This window comes from Clytia hemisphaerica, unplaced genomic scaffold (genome assembly GCF_902728285.1).
Source record: "Clytia hemisphaerica strain Z4C2 unplaced genomic scaffold, Clytia hemisphaerica genome assembly, whole genome shotgun sequence".
Lineage (NCBI taxonomy): Eukaryota > Metazoa > Cnidaria > Hydrozoa > Leptothecata > Clytiidae > Clytia > Clytia hemisphaerica.
Window position 1 is genome coordinate 15,483 of NW_027103849.1, and position 20,550 is coordinate 36,032.

A 20,550-nucleotide genomic window follows, 5' to 3' on the forward strand; every position below is an offset into this window, starting at 1 on the left:
AATAGCTATTGTATTCTAACAAAAGCTTTAGAAAAAAGTTGTCTGAGTTTAAAATGCTTGTTTTATCCTAAATATTCAATAAATTACGGTTTAAACGATATATTAGACATTAAAAATAAATTTGTATTGGAAAAGTGTCAATTTTTGTGACACCTTACTGTCAGAAATGTCATCATACTCAAGGTGTGAAAATTTTTAGGTGTCAAATTTTTTTTTATTTTGAAGCTAAATAAAAGTTAGGAATTTACAGAAAATTTCAAGGCAAAAGCTCTATTATTTCAGGAGCTATTACCAATAGTTTGACGTCCGAACAGAAAGAGCCCCCCCCCCTAGGCCGAATAGGGTTAACAGGGAAGGTTTTCTACAATAATGCAATTGATGTGTCGGTTTATCTGAAAAGGATAAAGGAAACATTTTATTTAGGTCAGTGTTTCTTTTTAAATTTTGACCAAAAGTGGCATTTTAGGGTATGGTAAAGTTGTGAGGTTTTATTTAGTAGCCCTAGAGGAGCCACTATCACTTATTTTCCATGTTTAACTTTTGAGATCGTCCGCTATTTTCATTCAAAGTTATTCCAACGTCTTTTCAACGTTAGCACGTAAAGACGTTAAAACAACGTTAAGAAGACGTCTTTATTGTGTCTGCTGGAAATTATGAACTACTATATACCGCTTTTACAGGTTCCAAACAAGAGTTCAGATCACGTGACATGGAGATTATATACAAAGAACTGGGTGAAGGTGATGTGACGTCACTTACACCTTTTCACGCTTATTCCATGAACGGTGCTGCAAGGGTGAGCTGTTAGATCATAGTAATATTTTCTCGGAGGAATCGCTTAAGAAAGGCCAATCGATTCGGCAAGCGATTTGTTCTCTGTTCGATTGACACCATTGTCTGTTTTATTCCATGGATGTTTGATTGTTGTTAATGTATAATACTTAACCTTTCCAGCGCGCAACTTTTTAAATTTTCACGCTGTCAGCGCGCAACATTTTTTTCAGAAAATAGACATGTTCGGTTATTTTATCATAACTCAAGAACTAGGAATCTTTAGAAAAAAAGTAAGGTATCCCTGAAAAGCTAATTAAATTCTACAACTTTTAGACTAAGTACCAATCCAAATAAAATATTCCAACAAAAATGGTAGCATCACGTAAACCAAAGTTTTTTTTCACGTTTTGCGGCAATGTCACTTTTTTTGCATTTTTCACTTCTAGAGCAAAAAAAAGTGGGGGGAAGTTAATTAAAAAATCTCTCTTTGGCTGTTTATTAATCTATACATCATTTTGAGGTAATATACCAAAAATCAGCATCCAGAAAAATCTATATGTGTCACAACAGCTGCCCAAATATCGGTCACTTTTGCCAAAAATCACGATTTTAGGCTAAAAAATCCAATATATACAATATTGAAGTATTTGGATGATAATGTGTTTCCAGAAGCAACTACAGCAGTAAAAATGATGTAAAAGTATTCCCCAACTATCCTAGCAACACTTTCAGTCAGTATTCTTCGCTCCTGAAGCTTTTGAAGGGTATCGGTTATCGTGAAACTAGAGGACATAGTCGGCGACAGTTGCAAAGTTTCCAAAAACCGTAAGCCTTTTGAGGCAGACTCATTGATATCAAATCTGGTCTCTTTTGCCCAAAGTAATGCTACATGTCATCATAACAATTCCATGTGGCTGTTATGTGGTTCCTGCCATCATTTTGATCCATAAAAGGTGTACAGGACGTAGTTACGAGGCAAGAATTTCGGGACCGATCGACCGTCGCTGGTGGAGTGGAAGAAGCAATGCAATTCAACATAACTCCAGGGTTTTCAAATTTATTGGTGCTTCTCTGAAATATATGAGGTGTAGAAAACACTTTTACATTGAATTTTTCCACTTTCCATGCTCCAACCTGAAGAAAAATTGAAAAATACTGTAAATTTGGGTCGACCCCGATGGTTTGTCGAGATAAGTGGTCAAAATGACAAATAAATGGAATTTTTATGCTAAAAACAAAACAAAAAATATGAGATATACTTACTGGATTCTTTGCCATTATAAAAACAATGTATCCATGAAGAAAAGTGGCCTAAACCAGTCAAATAATCCAAGAACTTTAGCAGTAAGTTTGAAAAAGCCATTTCTTGGTCGCCATCTTGATTCAGTGTTTTTCTCAACCTTTTCTCCGAAATCTGCTGCCTCACCACGTGATCAAAACATTACATCAACATATATCAAAAGAAAGCTTAGAACCTCTACTTTCCGTTTCTCTTTACTTCTACGGCTAGCAAAGAAGCCAATGGGAGAAAAATAGCTTAGAAGATCACTATGTAAAAAAACGTGTATACACGTCTGCCGGAACGTATGCTCGACGTGTATACACGTCTGCCGGGCTGAAAAGGTTAACAAATTCTTATTAAGCTTCTTTATGACGCATGTGAAAGCATTGATGCGACCTGATATTTCTTTCAAGAGAAAATTACTGCAAATGTTGCGTTTTCTGTTCATTAGAAATATTTTTACTACAGTCGAAGATTTTGTTTATGTATTTCTTCAAACATCAAAGCCACTTTATCCACGCTTTTATCTCCAACTTTCAATTGCAGCGTAAAGACTTGGTATATGCAAACTTTGGGCGAGAAAAAGATTTTCAGAAATTGATTTCGTTGGGCATAAATGTCACCGATCGCATTGTGTTGACAAAGTATGGTATGGGTGGCCGTGCTGGAAAGGTTCGATTTTACTTATAATCTGATGATATTTACACAATATCATCACCTCATTCATCAAACGTTTCTAAAAATTCTAGAAAGATGTATATGACCCTAAATATTCGCTGCTCGAGTTCTAGAAAGTTCGAGTATTTTTTAAAAAGTTATTTGCGGTGAGCGAAATGTTACTAGAAGAATATCAAATATTTTTACAACTGACAATGCATTGTATTTTGGTTTCATCCAAGCTGTCCCTGTATATCCCCTTAGGTCTTAATGGCTGAAAGATACGGGGCAGCAGGAATTCTTATCTACGGTGATCCCAAACAATATGCACCAGTATTGAGTGAGAAGTTTCCACATGGTCGCTGGTTATCCGATGATGGTGTGCAAAGAGGATCAATCATGAGTCGTGTCAATGGTGTTCCTGAAGGCGACCCCATGACTGGTGGTTATCCTGCCAAAGGTTGGGCGAATTCAATAAGCATTTTATTGAAATGAAAGTAGTTATTTTACGGATATTTGAGAGTCATTTTTTTGCTTGAGTCATTAACAGCTTTTTATGCTCACAGGCCCGGTTAAATTCATTCAGCCTTTCCGTTTCGACGGCCCTGACTCACATTCAACACCTCAACTTCATCTTTTAGAATTTGTAGCATTTCTTCATTAGATTGGGCATATCGTCCACATGATGTTTCGGAAGTGAAAGGCATCTCCAAGATTCCTTCACAACCAATCGCTGCATCTGATGCTGAAATATTACTCAGGTGAGAGAGAATTGTGGAGCAAATGAAAAGCTTCTCAGGCAGTTCATTATTTTCCATTTTCTTCAGACAGAAAGGATGGTAGGTTAATCTAGGTTAACCCAACAATCATTGTGCTAGAGTGTGTATTTTTACGCTAAACAGAAAAACTATTCCTGAAGATCTATTTTCTAAATGGGATATGTCTGGAGTTTTTAAAAGGTCTTTTTCAAGATTGGTTTATTTCGAATACCATCGAATGCCATATGTATAATGTGCGTATTCTTTAAAAAAAAATAACGACACTTTCTTTTGTTTTGTGTGCTCAAAAAGCATATTTTTTTAAGAATCCAAAGAACTTAATAACTCCAGATTGACCCCTGGTGGTCCGATCTACGATATGTGCGGTCCTAAAAGGGGGAAATTTAAGAAAAATGGTCAAAAAATGCACGGCCCGGGGGGGGAGGACACTTAAGGTAAATGACCTACCAGACGTGCGGCACGTAAGGGTCAGTTTTGGAAAAGTTGATGAGTGCGTTTTAAGGGTATGTTTTGACTAGCACTGAACTGTTGTAAGGGTAGTAAAAGACCGTATTCTTAGAAAATTCTCATATGTATGGACTCCTCCTAAAGGAAGGCACAAAGAAAAACAACAGTGTTTAATAATCACCTTTGCCTTATAAAACTAGACTAAAATATTGTGAAAACTTCGAGCTTGTCTTTTGTACATGTCTAGATCAAAAAAAGGTCTGAAGAGAATGATACACTGTAAGGGTGTAATTTTTGTCGATTTCTGCACTCTAAGGGTGTAAAATTTCTTAGTTTTTTCTGCACTCTAAGGGTCCGATTTTGGAAGCCAAATTTTCTGTCAAACGTATGGTCGTTTTCAGATCGAGTGCCCCCCCCCCGGGTTTTTGGCAAGTTGTGCACTGCACTGTAAGGGTCCTAATTTGAAGGTCTAATTTTTGACCGCACATACCGTCGTTTTTAACGGGGATTGACCCTACGAATAAATTGTGTATCCAAGTGTGCCAAAACCTAGAATTTACAGAAAGTCAGTATCCACTTTATTTGATAGAATATTAAACATAAATCATCCATTTACCATTCTTTATTTCTTATTTTTGATCAGTTACCTTGGAGGTGATGAAGTTCTAGATGATAATGACGGATGGAAAGGAACGTTGAATGTCACTTATCGATATGGTCCTTTGAACAACACCGCCTTGTAAGTATTGGGATTTTCCAGAAAAAGTCTGTACCCCCATTGAAGTAGAGGATATCGATTTTTCTTAAGACCAACCCCCTGGATGTCCTTGGTCCTCAAATTCTTACCCCTGGATATCCGAAGATATTGAAAATTTTAAACACCCACCCCTGGATATCCTTAGTCTTCAGATTCATACCCCCTGGATATTCTAGGATATTGAAGATTTCGGACCGCCCTGGATATCATATATCATCAACAGGGGGGTACGTTCTTTTTTTGAAAAGCCCAATCACGTGGCCTTAACGGGGGGGGGGGTACTTAGGAAAAAATGGGTGCTGGGTATGTGCGTGCCTTAAGGGTAGGGTTTTTCACCCTCCCAAAGTCTCTCTAAGGGTTACCAAAACAACAAAAGTCAAAATCAGTCTCTCTAAGGGTCGGTTTTTTCACAAAATCGGGTCAAAGAAAAGTGAAAAGTCAAAAAAGTGAGAATATTTTTCAAAAAAGTGAGAAAATTTTTCAAAAATTAGAGAAATTTTTCGAAAATTGGAGAAATTCTTTTAAAAATCGAATTTCTTTGGCCCATTATAGAAATTTTTTGTGAAAAAGTCTCTCTAAGGGTTGGGTTTTTCTACACTGAGTCTCTCTAAGGGTCACCTTTTCACCAAAATTCAGTCTCTCTAAGGGTAAGGGTCCAGAGGTCTGGCACGCACATACCCGACACCCATCAATCCTAGTACCCCCCCCCGGGGGGCCTTAACATAGATACTTAACATATGGTCCCCCTAACATTTATTTCGTATCTACGTCACTGTTCTTTTGGCCTCTTTTCACCAGTGGCAAACATATGCTTAATCGGGTAAAAGTCATATTCGAGGGTTTGGTCAAATGGTATCTTTGTATTGTTCATTCGCCAAATGGACGGATCTCAGTCGCTCACAGAGATTATATAAATGGAAATACAATGAACAATGTAAAAGGGAAAGTTCTAGCGCGGCAGCATATTTTTCTGAATGTGAATTAACCATTATTGACGTTCACAGAAGGGGGTCAATGAATGACTAAGATTATCAAGTTGTCATTCCATTTTTAGCAAAGTAGACTTGGTAGTCAACAACGAGAACAAGATCACTGGCATTCGAAACGTTTGTGGATTCATGAAAGGAGAAGTGGAACCAGGTATATTTCGCCTTGACGTTTATCGTTATTAAAAGAATCGCTTATTAAAAACGTGAAATACTCATTAAATCAAGAAGTGATTTGGGCAGTTAAGGCATAGGATACACCTATTTTAATGAGTTTTAAAAGTCATTGAAAATATGAAAAGATGAAAGAATGGTAAATGCCTTTGAGAATTGAAATTAGCTTTCAGAGTTGCAAACAGAGCCTGGAGTAAGATGTAAACGAACACAGTCATCTATTCTCTCGATAGTTTGAAACTTTTACTTATTTTCTTCAATCCTAATCAACAGCACTTTCTAATATTAACCCTGGAGATTCTTAATAGCCGTTAACTCCAAAACACACATATATACGTCCTCAAAAGGTAGTTTTACCGGACTTCACTCCAGTCATTTGACTACAACTCTAATTAGCGGACACCATCGGGAATTCGACCTACATACACGGTTTTTTTTATTAGAACATCCTAATTTTGGTTGCGGCTCAGATGTTCTTATTTTTGTTCCCCGTTTTCTCAAATTTCCTACCCTATCCCTCCCACCCTCAAATATATGCCTAAATATAGCTTCTCTTGGTCTAAGATTTCATTAGGAATTCCCCAATTCCCATGCTCAAATTGCGAGTCCTTCATAGTTTTTTGAAAAAATTTCAACCAAATCGCAGGCTCGATATTCACATGTTCTAATAAAAGAAAAAATTCTAGACCACCTAATTATAAGGCATAGAAAGAGTTTGAAAAGACCTTTTTTAACGATACCAAATCTCTCGTGCCTTTATCGTCATTTGAAGTTTGAAAAATTGAAAAATTGTGAAAATGTTTTCATTAAAAAAAAACTACGTAGGCTAAAAGGTTGAAGATATTTGTATATTTCCTAGCTCTTTCTGCTCTTTTCAGACCGTTACGTAATGTTGGGTAACCATATTGATTCATGGGTAAATGGTGCGGTAGATGCAACCAGTGGAACGACAGTCATGATGGAAATCGCACGTGTCCTGGGTGTCAAACACAAAACAGGTTAGTCTAAAACGATTTATACGAAATTGACTGAAAGTTTTTGTCCGAAAGATTTGTTCGTCGAATTTGCTATCCTCTGAAACATTTGAATATTGATGTATACACAATAATACTCATTAAATAATCCTTGACGGTTGAGCCTATATTGTCATCATTGGCTAATACCGCAGTCTATATTTCTTGGATTTTTTTTCTCCATGAGAATCAATTTTTTCCACAGGTTGGCGACCACGGAGATCCATCATGCTTTGCGGTTGGGACGCAGAAGAATCGGGGAAAATCGGATCCATTGAATTCGTGGAAGAATTTTACAATCAGCTTCACGACAAAGCGGTGGCATATATCAATATTGATTCGGCTGTAGCAGGTACTCTTTGTAATTCTTTGTTTCACCATTGAGATTAGAGAGAATATCCGATTTTCTACTGGTGTTCGTGACCATTTTCTCTACTGGGTCGAAAAACGGGCTTTTATTGAGCGATTTCTTTTCACTGGGGTGACCAGTTGGGCGGATTTCAGTGGGTCACAGACACCTCAACGACCGTAAGGAAGGTTTTTTACGTTTTTTTAAAACAGCATGAACTTTTTCCATATATAAACATCGCTATTTTTGGGCTTAAACGAAGCGTATCTATGTATGAGTGAAGGCTCTGTCCAGGCAGATGGTACAAAATGCATAAAACTCGAAAAATTAAGGAAAAACCTTAAAAAATCCGCCATTTTGATGACGTCATAGGTAGAAAAACTTGAATATCTTTATGTAGCGAAATAATCTTTTTTCCAAATTTATACCAAAGTCGGTAACAATAAAGAGAACTGAAAAATCAAAAAATTTATTTCAAAAAATTATGACGTCAGCAAAAATTGCAAAAAAGGCAATTTCGTCTAAAAAATGCTGACAGCTGCAAAAAAAATAATATTTTCAAGTTTAATAGATTGAAGTATTTAGATATCATATGTGCTCGAAATTTGAGACCTCTAGCATGTTTATACATAAAGTTATTTCGTTTTTTCTGTTTATGACGTCATCAAAATGGCTGATTTTTAAGGTTTATCCTTAATTTCTCGAGTTTTATGCATTTTGTACCATCTGCCGGGGCAGAGCCTTCACTCAAACATAGATACGCTTCGTTTAAGCCCAAAAATAGCGATGTTTACATGGAAAAAGTTCATGCTGTTTTAAAAAAACATTCCTTACGGTCGTTGAGACAGGGGTGTTTTAGAATTGTTGATATATGTTGGCTAAATTAAAAACATGTTAACTTATTTTGATAAACGTGGTTTGGATTTAGTATTTTCTCAATACTTAACAACCTCATCTATTCTGATATGTTAGGGTTAACTTTAACCAAAAAAGGCGAAGGTTGTCAAGAGGAATATACTAATTGTCATGAAATTAGAACATCATGTCGGGAGGGGGGAGAAGAATCCCGAAGTCTTCGTACAAAAAAACGATTTTAAAACAAAAATTTAATAATAATTTGTCAAAGCAAGGCTAAAATTATCCCGTACCTTTTCCTTTTCATACTTACAAGAAAAGTAAATACGATGCACTAATACTTTAAGATTTAAATTTTAGGCAACAACTCGCTTCGAACTTCAGCAAGTCCACTCTTACACGATCTCATGTTCGGGGTGCATAAAAGTGTTCGGGATCCTTACCGCGATGAAACGGTGTTCGATCGATGCAAGATTGAATATGTGGATAAAGAAGATAAAGACAATCATTACATCTATCCGTTGGGTTCAGGAAGTGATTATTTCCCGTTCAATAAATTCATGGGGATTCCCTCTATTGATATGATTTACAGTCAATCAGATCTGGTAAGTGTCGCTACATGCTGCAATGAATGCTAAAGTTCGTACACGTTTTTAGCTTTCCTAATTATTTTGTTGTAAAACAAACAACGTTCTGCCGTTGAAAAAGCGTTGCTAGGACGTATAAAACACTCCGTGCCTGCAGTGGGCATATTTTTGGCTGAAATTTTTATAGTCTGAATTGCTTCTGAAAGAATGCTCTTAGGGCATTTAGCAAAGAGAAGCCTCAGACAAAAAGTCAAGGAAGTTTGGATCAGTTAATAAAACGGACAATTGTTGCTGACTCAGTGGAATTTAAAACATATTATTGTTTTTCTCATCATCTAAAGAATTACATTATTTTTGGTTGAAAGTCTCGGTTACTTTTCAAAAATGTTCCCAGTTTAAAAGCATACGAGACAGACAATAGGTTTTGGTACTGTTAAGGCCGGTCTCCACTTAGCGCGCGCAGCGATCACTTTTTATATTCCTCTGTTTTGATTGGTCTCGGAGATAACATTACGTCAGTTTCTTATGTAATGTTGTCTCTCCGAGACCAATCAGAACAGAGAAACAGGACAAGTGCGCGCTGCTCTCGCTAAGTGGAGACCGGCCTTTAGACGGGGTTTCTGCAAGCAAACGCTTAATTTATATGACTTTAAAGAGGTGGTCTAGAGATTTAATGTCAAAAGACTGAAGCCCGGTAAACTACTATCTTTTCAGGACGCATAAATACGTCTTTTGGGCGTTTTAAAGGTTGGGCGGGCACAGGGGAATCAAGAAATATCATGTAATTATATTACTTTGGCGGTGCGTCTTTTGGGGTCTAAAGATTAAGTGGGACCGGTGGAGTCAAGAAATCTTCTTGGTGAATATATTACATTGGTGGAACACTTGCGTATATCCGATAAAGAGATGTTTGTATTTGCGATTACCACCTTTCCACTGAAGCATCTCGGGATAAAATTAATTTATAACATGTAATTTATCAACTCTTCCCCAGGACAAAACCTATAACACCTCCTATTACCCACAATACCATTCGCTTCACGACACCATCTACTGGATGGAAACGTTCGTTGACAGTGAATATAAAATCCATATGACGGCTGCCAAAGTTGGACTATTATACTTGTTACGGTTGGCTGACTATCCCATAATCCCTTTCACCATGATGAGGTATGTGAACACTCTTTCTCAAGGAATGCGAAAACTGAAAGAAATCGTGAAGAAAGAACATAACTTAGACGAGCAAACAATATCAAATCGTAAGTATGTTTTTCAAAACAGCTAGCCGTACGGCATATAAGAATTGTGAAAAGATTCACAATGTTGCAAGCACAAAATCTGTCCAAATTCTCAAATCAAACATCAGAATCTTAACAAATCTAAGTATGTGTATGTCTAAATTAAGAAGCGTTTTTTCAAAAAGAAAAAGTATTCATCTGGGGAATTGGAGCCAATCTTCAATTAAGCTCATATCCAAATGTCGTACCTAGAGCCTGATTTTCCATTGTTTTATTTGCATAAAATGATAGGCCTGGGGACGAGTTTGGCTTATATCTCAAATGCCGTGCAAAGTTTGTGCAAAATAATTAAGACGTATAATTCATCATCCAATTTTAAATTACGCCTCTAAAACTCTCGCTCTTAGACAAAAGAGACACATTGTTGTCTCGATTATTCGTTCTCCAATCGACATAGAAATAAATGGACATTCAACATCTATTGTTTCTTTTATCTGGCACCCGATGTAGAAATTTTTTTCTGACACGCTCTGCTCTAAAGGTCAGGAAAATTTTCAACATCTGGAAGATTTGAATTACGGCATTTTGCCAGAACGCTGATAAGGATTTTTGCCCGTAGGAGGTCTGAACGCCAGCCCTCGTTTTGAGGGCTAACCAATGAGATAGCCCGATTAAGCATGTCGGCAAATCAAAAGGACGACTACCATCCCTCTCCGATGGGATATTGGTCCGCTCCTTTAGAGCTTTAGCGTGGGCGGCCGCCAATACGCCATCGGAATATCAGATAATTGTTTCTTAGAAACCATCCGCATTGCCGCAAAAAAATAAAAATAAATACGACATAGTTACAAAATACCCGTCCAAATTCCGTCAAATTATAGATTCATGGGTTTTGAATGCCAAAAAAGCCCAAAAAAGTACTGCTGAGGAACGAAATTATCTTAAAAATCTTCAAAATACTTTTTGGACTTCAAAATCCGACATAATAGCAGTTGAAAAACAAAAAAATGCACTTTATCAACATTTTCAAATCGTCTTCCTAGCCTGAAACAAGAAGCCGTAACGGCGTGAAGGCCCAGCAGGTAACCTCAGAGAGCAAAGAAACAGTGACTTCACAGCGTTTGCTAGAATTTAGCTTTTCGTGTTTATGGACTTGAAAACTATAATAAATAAAAAACAAGTATCCCAAACAATGCGTCATTTACCAAGAGTATCAAATGGATCAAATCAGACAATTTCTGACGAGTTTTTAGCAAATTTAATTTGCTTGATTTTTAGACCCTGACTAAAAGGAAATACAGTCCTAAAAATAGAAAAAAATTTGACTCTACCCTTACCAATTTTTACATACTTTAGCCATACCGTTGTATACCAAAGATTTAAGGTAAAACCCCTCACTGTTATGTATATATGTATGTATTATATTAATCATTGATAGGCCAGTCAAATCAACTGCATAAAAAATAGCATTTAAATTATTTTTTTCCACATCCTCACCCTCAATCCATGAATAGAAGGAGGAATTTCAAAATGAAGTCCCTTTTATAAAGCCTCTTATAAGGATTTTTAAACCTAGTTTAAAAAGTTGCAAAAGTAAATTATCCATCCTAAAAAAATAATTATCCCGAACCAGGTAGGTGCATGAATGAAATATATAATTAACTTTTTAATTATTTTCCTCATTATAGCATTTATGGTTGAGTGCCAGTATAAAAGAGGCTTTATGAATAAGGGCCTCATTTGAAATTATTACTTCATGAAGTGAGGTTGTGGGAATTAAAATTGAATGCTATTTTTTATGAAGTTAACCTGACTGTAGGTTCAAATTCTACTGCTTACTTGCTGATTTCACACATTCAAACTTCAAATAAATCACACAATTGATCATGCCAAAACTTTTTCAAATTCCCCAAGAGAAAAACCCTATTTACACCAGCCACACAAACAGTTAGGAATGTGCCAAAGCATTGGACGATTAGTCTGGTTCAAAAATTTAATTAATTTATACGTGACAGCCGGAGAATGATGCAGTAGTTCAAAAATGGCAGTTTTTACTGCACGTAGGAACGGTTTTTTGGTGCAAAAATAAACTAGCAATTAGCTGTCGCTATGAATGCCCCACGTACAGAGCACATTCAGCCCAGAGGAGTGACCTTGATGTCTCCCATGCTCCTGAGAAAAACCTCCACATTTTATTGAAAACAAAGATTCCATGCAATCAGATCAACTTCATGAAAAATAGCATTTCATTTTATTTGCCACATACTCACTCCATGAAGGAGGAATTTCAAATGAAGTCCTTATTTATAAAGCCTCTTTCATACTCTGGTACTCAATCATACAGGCTAAAGTGAGAACAATCATTACTTACTTGAGTAAGAAGTAAAAAATTTTAAAGCTAAACTAAAAAGTAGCATATGTAATAAATTATCCACCCTAAAAAAATAATTATCCCAACCTGACTATTAAGATGATTAGTTTTTCATGGTTTTTATCATTTTAGCCTGTATATATATATATATAAATTCTACAATCGAAATCTATTCCTAGAAAAGGATTGGACATGGAGCCAGATCCTGTGGAGGAAAAGGCTCTATGTCGGTCTCCCAAGTTTCTTGCCTAAAGATATATTACACAATTGGTCTATTGAGGTATTTTCATTCTCAGTTACTTGGACGAGAAGTGACTTCGCTGGTCTACCTCTTCGAATATATTTAGTATATATATTATATTAAGTATAAGCTAATAATAAGTAATATATTAAGCTAACTATAAGTAATATATTAAGTATAGAAGACACCAAATTTATAAAGACTGTTAAAATTTCTCCTTCAAAGCTATTCTTTATGAAGTTGATATGACTGCCATGACGGAGATATTTCCATTTAAAATCCTGAAAATATGCATTAAAACTATCCTTTCTAACTCAAAATTCACCTTATTTGTGGTGATACAAACACAATTATTTCAAAAGGTATATAATCTATTATTGTAATCAAGAGTCATAAAAATCCTGAAAATCAATTGGTCATCAATTAGCTATATAATATTGATAATACAATCATTATAATATTTTAACCCAGACTGTCTTATTAGACAGAATTCCTTTGTCGATTATTCCAAAATTGTTTTTTTTACTCCCAAATGGTTAAACAAGTTCATTACTGACAAAATGGAATGTAAAATCAGCCAAAAAATGCAAAAATTTACTTTTTACAGCTTCACAACTCTGAAATAGCCAGCAAAAGATTTTTGAAATATAGACCGCCTGCGATAACCGTTTTCTTCACCAAAAAGTCTCAATTGGGGTTCTCTACTTCCCTCTACAGCTTCTAAAGATAGTTCATGTGATTTAGCACGTGTTTTTGTGCAAGAAAAAGCAAAAGTAGGCTAAAATGTAAGCAAAAGTCGAAAAGCAAAAAATTAGTAAAAATCTGCCTCTCCGATTGCCCGCGACAAAATATAGAAATAAGCGGTTATGGTGGACCGATACTTATTTTTTCTCTGGAACCCGCTTCTAAATAGATAAAAAATAAAAGTCAAGCGGTCTCAAAGAAAACGGTTTGCCGGAAAAGATTTACCGGCTTGTTTTCAAGCCGCTGCGTGCGCTGTGTTTTGCTAAGTGGAGTCAATAGGGTTAATCGAACTTTGTCAACCAATTAAAGTTTGGTAATGATAATCGAACTTTAAATATTTTGGTCCAATTATTTAGTGTCGAACTCTCCTTGTACTAATTGCACGTACTAATCCAATTTAATCTAAATGTACTAAATCAAACTTAATCGAATTCTCACAATTTTATGATTTTTTTTAAATGTTCGATGAACCGTCGTACAATTGAAATTTAATCGGCCGACAAAGTTCGATACACCTTTCCCATAATTCAGATTTTGCCGGAAAACACGTGTGCTCCACCGTTGTGTGAAAAATAAACTGGAGGTAAACACACGCGTTTAAAAAGTTACAGGAAAGGTGTATTGAGGTCGACAAAGTTTAACAACTGAAAAACTATAACTATTTTTCGATGGCTGCCTTAGTTCGATTAAAATAAAGCCTGGCCTGGTTTAACGTATGTAATCAATGAAACTAAATCCGACTCCTAAATAAGAACCTTTAAAAACAGTAGACATCATCAAATCACTAAAAATATACCTGTGTGTTACAATTTTGGAAGATCTTGAAGCATCACAATCCGATCAAAGTTTCACCTTTCCTTCATTCAATAATAGCAATAATCAAAACAAAGCAAATAATCATTCTCACTGTAATATCTTAGAATCAAATGCACATATGTTTTATTGGTGCATAATGACAGTACACAGACTTATTTTAAAACACTACCCTCCATTTTAACTTTGAAAAACCTAAAAAAATACAGCAACAAATACTATAATACTGATACATTGACCACATTGTCTTTTGTCTACCATCCATCTTGCCATTTTCCTCCCTTGGATGCATGTCTTTTAGCCAAACAGTGGGTACACATACTTAAAACATAACGTAATCAAATTATCCTTTATCAAATCTTCGTGAGACTGTCCATTGATGCTACGAATTTGCAAAGATTAAAAAAAAGAAGCAACAAATGCGCTATATTTTGCGTCCTTTTTTTCGATCGGAAGAAAACATGAACTTTTTTCTGGCGAGCAGCTCCGCTACGTGAAGCAACAAAAGCCCCTGCGGGGCAATTAATTTTAGGTGCACGAGAAAAATGTTGGAAGAATCCAGTATTCATCTGCATCCTTATCCTCCCCAGAGTATTAATCAAACTAATCAAACGTTTTTTTTAGTTGAACGTTGTTGAACTTAATTGAACTTTGTTGGTCGATTAAAGTTTGGTAATCAAATTCTCACATTTTTTTGCAATATTGGAGTTCAATAAATTATATATAAACTATTGCTGTATTTGAGATTTTACAGTGCGATTTAAATTAAAGAACTTAAAATTGAACCTAATGTGCTAATCGAACTTAATCAAATCTGATTACCTTAAGGGAAGAAATTTTCGCGGAATTTAATTTTGCGGTTTTTTGGGTGTCAACCGCAAAATTAAATGCCGCACAATTTTTAAACACATTCATTTTCCAGCAAAAAATTATATTCTAATGCTCACCCGCAAAATTAAGTTCCCACAAATTCTTTAATGACCTCAACCGCAAAATTAAGGTAAATATATAATTTTTTGTTTGGTGTACGGTGGGATTAAAGGGTTAGAAAAAAACACTGTAGTAGGACCCATCTTCACAGGACCATGCCGACGCACATACCCTGACAATGTCAATCAAACGCCGAATCAATTGAACGCAATTGAATGATTGAAATTCGATTGTCGAACGCAATTGAATACCAATTGAATACCGTCAGGTTGTCTAATCCTGACCTACCTCTAAAAGAAACAATTTTTCCAAATTAAGATGGTATTTTATATTGGACCAGTAGATTAGTTCTTCTTTGTACTATTTAATTAAGTTTTTAAATTAAAGAGAATATTTTCTGTAAATTAGAAGTAGGTCATGATTAGAAAGGGATGGTCAGGATTAGACAATCTGACGATATTACCACGATTTTCTTAATTGATTCGATTGTGTTCGATTACTGCCTGAATTCGATTGATTCGATCACGTTAGATTGGCTCTTGCATTCGATTGATTCAACTACCTTGATTGACTCCTCGTTCAACATTCGATTAATTCGGGTTGATTCGGTCAAATTTGATAGGCTCATTAGACATCAATAGTGAGGTTACGTTAAGCGCAATAAATCGGGGAACAACAACGTAGAGATGTAAACGAGAACGTTCAAACAGCCAAGCTAATCGACCGTCAAAGATTTTACAAGGCAATTGTTGTGGTTGTTCATTCCTTCGTCACGCTTGTTTTCAAATTCCGGGTTATTTTTATCTTTCCGTTGTACACAGCGTAGAGCGGACATGCATAAGGCAGAAAAGGTGGAGGTGGTGTGGAAGGTGCAGGCTGAAAGACAAGTAGCTAAACCAAAACTCGATCCAATGTCAATCGAATTCAATTGAACGTCGTAAACCGAACCAAACATTTAATCGAACGCAATCGAATATCAATCGAATCAATCGAATTTTACCAAGAATTTCAGATTCAATTGATATTCAATTGCGTTCGGCAATCGAATCGCAATCTTTCGATTGTGTTCGATTGAAATTTTCGTTTGATTGAAATTTTCGTTCGATTGACAACATCTGGGACATATAAAACGTGTTTATATTGTATTCCCACCGTAAATCACTTTGGTGTCCATAGGGGGGAAAATACCTAGCTAACCGACCAAACCAACCCATGAAAGAAATTATTTGCTTCAAAACAAAAAGCAAAAACATTTCATTGAAAAAAATCATAATTGTTACCGTAGCCAGGTGTCAAAATGTCTTGAAGAATAGTCTGAAGTATGTAAAGTAAAAAGTATAAAAGCTGGCATTGGAGTGGTAGCCATGCTTTCAGCTTTCAAGAAGAACCTTATTACTTATAGCTGAAAAACTATTTTTAAAGTCGTTGTATAAAAATGTGATACTGCACTGTATATACATAAAAACAACAAAGACAAAAAGACTGAAAATAAATCATAAGGTTTTACTAAATGATAGCAGCCAATTGCCAATATTGAATGATCCACAAAATAGTTTCAACTTTGTATTTATAAGCAGGATAAATAAGCAAAACAACTGACAACTACTTTATTCGGATTAAATTTCGCGAGATTAAGTTTCGCGAGCCAAAAAAGTCGCGAAATTTTTTGGATTTAATTTCGCGAGTCAAGAGTTTCAGAAATTTCGCGTGGATTTAATTTCGCGAATGACCCAAAAAATGGACATATTTTACCAAAATTACATGGTTTTGACAACTTTTTTTGCAAAAATGGTAGTTTCAAAAATTTCGCGTGGATTTAATTTCGCGAATCGACGAACCCACGCGTTTTCGCGAGTTTTAATTTCGCGAAAAGGGCAAAAGTCGCGAAACCGCAAAATTTAATCTCGCGAAAATTAATCCGATTAAAGTATAAAATCCACCAATTTTCAAAATGTTTCTGCCTGACTTCATTTTTTTTTAAAGTGATAAAGTCGCAAAATACGTACACGCATGCGTAGTATATTTAGCCTGTAAGAAGCCTGTAAATTCAAAACACGACTTCGGCTAGTAAGATGGGTTACAAGCAAACAGACACGGCACGGTGCTAATGAAAGGCCCGTACGCTAAGCGCTGGGCCAATGAATTTTTTGTTGTTTAAAACTAGAAATAACTGACGCTTAAAAGTGCCCCTCTGCAGTCTTTGACTAATAATACTTATCAGATTCATGAAACAAACGAGAAATAACTGTATAGAAACATCAATGATTTTTCAAGGAAAAGAAAAGCAATGCATCCATGGCATTAAACTATATATTTTATTTGATATCGTCCTTTATTAGATAACATTCAAAAGAATCAAGTAACAACAAAGTCAAGCAACAAATTGTATAGTCTTTACCTTTGAGAATATGAAATTTGCGCAGTATGAATAATAATTATCCAATGTAATTAAAGCTGTAATTACCATAGGGTTTAAAAAACGTCTTATTGCATAATGTAAAAGAATAAAAAAATATACAAAAAAACGTTGGAACGAGATACATTAAAGTCCAAAGTTCAAGATCGGGAAACACATCAACAAGATTTTTCTGGCGAGCATCTCCGCTTCGTGAAGCAACAAAAGCCCCTGCGGGGCAAAAATATACTTGTTGAAGTTTAAAGATTGCATTATAAAGTAATGAACGTTAGAATTCTGCACTCTCAGAAAATGATCTGCGCTTTGAGGTTAAACTTTCAAACTTTTCAGTCGGATTTTCTACTTAATGTCGGAAAAATTGTCTCAGTTAATAACCTCATGGAGTATTGCAATCATCTATAAAATATAGAACAGTTGAGATTTTTGACGTTAATTTTGCAGTTCTGAACAAATTAATCCCAAGTGACATCTCGTTTAATTTCATTGTTTCTTTTTATGACCCATACTTAATACCAATACGGATGGTTGAAAGAAACAAACATTTAACAAAAGACGTTGAACGTCCATTTAAATTCACAAGTCCGTGGTTCTCCAAGGTCGTTTAAGAGACTTTACTACGGAAAACTTGTGTTCAGTCACAACTTGACAGGTTCACAACCTCAATACGTGGCTTTTAAGTCCTGATATTGTTCTAGAAACTTAATTTTTATCATCTATGAGGGGGCGTTAAAAGAAAACAGTCGGTAAAATCATGTACCAGATATAATCTTAAAAGGTTAAAATTCATGTTTATCATCCTATAATTTGTAGATTGAAGCCGCCGTTTTCTTCAAACTCGATTCGGAAGTAGACGGGTCTCATTGATTGACTTTTCTTCAAGATCTTGAAGAAATGGCAATGCATAAATTATGCCCTGTATCAAGCGTTTTAATTGGTTCAATATTGTAACTGGTCATTTCGGTCGTAAATTCAAATTGCTCAAAGTTACCATGCATACTATTTTTCCCTTATGTAATATGATCTTTGTAAAATTAAGTAGTATGGATCCAGACTACCTCTTATGATTGTGAAGTATTCTTGCCTCGATGAATCAACAACTTTTAAAGAGAATTTAGTAAAAAGTAGTTTGGGTCCTAGACTAAGTGATTTGCGGGGTGATTTGCTGCGTAAACATTTGGAGACACTTCATGACAATCAATGACATTCCAAACCTGCTGTTCATCCGGGATAAGTCACTCATTTCACCATTTTAGTGTTCCAACCCTTGGACGATGGAATCTCCAGCTTTTCAAGAGCTGTCACCAAATTTACTGACTTCATCCGAGATAAAGTTAAAAAAGACGAAGAAAAGAGAACGAGTAAAGCATGTTTTTAGTTTACTTTCGCCTCCTTATTCTTTATTGTTCGCTCATATTTTCCGACCCGTGATCAATGTAGTAATCAATTAGCGGGTTAATGTAATAGAGAAGAGTCCTTTTAAAAAATGTGATAGTCTATCTTCAGACAATATTAGAGCTTAGTAAAGCTCAGCGAGCAGATGTGCCAAGATAAACTTGGTACACAAGACAATTTGATCTTTGTCAATTCAAGGTGTTTATATACTCCTGCTGGTCGTAGATTGGTTACTAAGAGAAGAAGTCCCATGATCAGCCCCTGTTGATATGACAATTTTATGTCAGAGATTACTTCCCAGTGGGGATATTTCGGTGGGAATAAATAAAGACGCAAAGAGTCAATAACACATTCTAAGTCAATCTATACATAGGGGGACTTGCTTTTGAATGAGAACGAGCTTTTTCAGTGGGAACGATTTTCTATGCTGATTTTTCACCGGGGAAAGAATTAGAGTATCAAGGGAACCCACAGTAAAATCATGGCAACTTAATTTTTGGGACACCGTTGAGATAATTGTAATTATTTACCATTTTAGACCAATTTTCTTGCGAATGGTGAACGACAAGTTATCTCAACTAGAGAAAGGCTTCACTTATCCAACCGGTGTTCCTGGACGACCTCAACTCAAGTAAGCATCCTTCTTCCCTTGGGGTTTTCCAGAAAAAGTCTATATGATCCTCCCTGTTGAGGATATCATATCCAGGGGGGTCCGAAATTTTCAATATCCTAGGATATCCAAAGGGGTAAGAATCTGAAGACAAAGGATATCTAGGTATGGTTCGAAATTTTAGCCACGGATATCCAGGGGGGTTGGTATTAATATATACTACTTTTTAGTATTTACTTTTCAATGAGAATTACAAGTCTGATTAAAAGTATTGGAGCTCTTTAGTTTATCTCATCATCATTTCACATTTGCAACAATTTTACATGTTTTGAACCATTGGACTCGCAGACTAGGGGCTCAAGTGCAAGGCGTTTCGATCAATCTACTACTTTTTAGTATATCTACATTTCTGTAAGAGTTCCAAAGCTTTTGCTGAACATAGATTTAAATATATTAGAGTTCTTTTCTCCTTCATTTCATTTGGAACTAGATGTTGTCAATTATAACAAATTTTCAACAGTGTTTTAACTTTATCAATTATATTTCCGTTTACTCAATATCATATATCTTCATTGTTTTAGACACTACTTGATGACGTCATCAGCATATAACAAAAACAAAGCATGCCCGCTTCCGGCGCTCTCTAATCTTTTACCAGAGCTAACCAAAGATAATTTCAAGAAATTCAAGATTCAAATGTCCATTACAACCTCCCTCATCAGAGGTGTTGGTGAAAGTCTGATATCAGATCTTTAAATCATTATTTTACACAGAGATATTGGCGTTTGAAAGATTTCAGTAGAAATTCTTTTATTTTGCCAGAGATTTGGGAACGAACCAACTCATGTAAATTCAATTTCCCAAGCATGAGTTTTTGAATTATCGAAGTTTGATTAAGTCGGACGGGAACGAAGATTTTTTTGAATTGTATTCAAGAGTTTTCGAGTTATAAGACAATGCTGGACGAAAGGTCCGGAGACTTTTAGAAATAAGCTCTTTTCTTCAAAGTTGATGTAAATAAGGTCAGCTATTGCTACCAGATGTAAACAAACCACTTTCAAAAGCAAACGCGCGGGGTTAAAGGGAAAAGTTTACTGTGTTATCGCTAATTTTCTGCTAATTTCGCAAAAGTCTA

General features: G+C 35.6%; 2 protein-coding genes across 2 annotated transcripts; both read left to right on the plus strand.

The window, feature by feature from the left end:
• Positions 1-369: 369 nt before the first annotated feature.
• LOC136807566 (N-acetylated-alpha-linked acidic dipeptidase 2-like) lies at positions 370-6,859 on the plus strand. The gene is made up of 8 exons (XM_067064150.1): positions 370-382; positions 681-796; positions 2,603-2,728; positions 2,978-3,173; positions 3,378-3,474; positions 4,583-4,678; positions 5,751-5,836; positions 6,735-6,859. Exons 1-8 carry the CDS (start codon positions 370-372, stop codon positions 6,857-6,859), a joined length of 855 nt encoding a protein of 284 aa, XP_066920251.1.
• A 238-nt stretch (positions 6,860-7,097) lies between these two features.
• Positions 7,098-20,171, plus strand: LOC136807568 (glutamate carboxypeptidase 2-like). Its single transcript, XM_067064153.1, has 5 exons — positions 7,098-7,221; positions 8,434-8,678; positions 9,655-9,830; positions 19,344-19,436; positions 19,997-20,171. Exons 1-5 carry the CDS (start codon positions 7,098-7,100, stop codon positions 20,169-20,171), a joined length of 813 nt encoding a protein of 270 aa, XP_066920254.1.
• Positions 20,172-20,550: the final 379 nt, after the last annotated feature.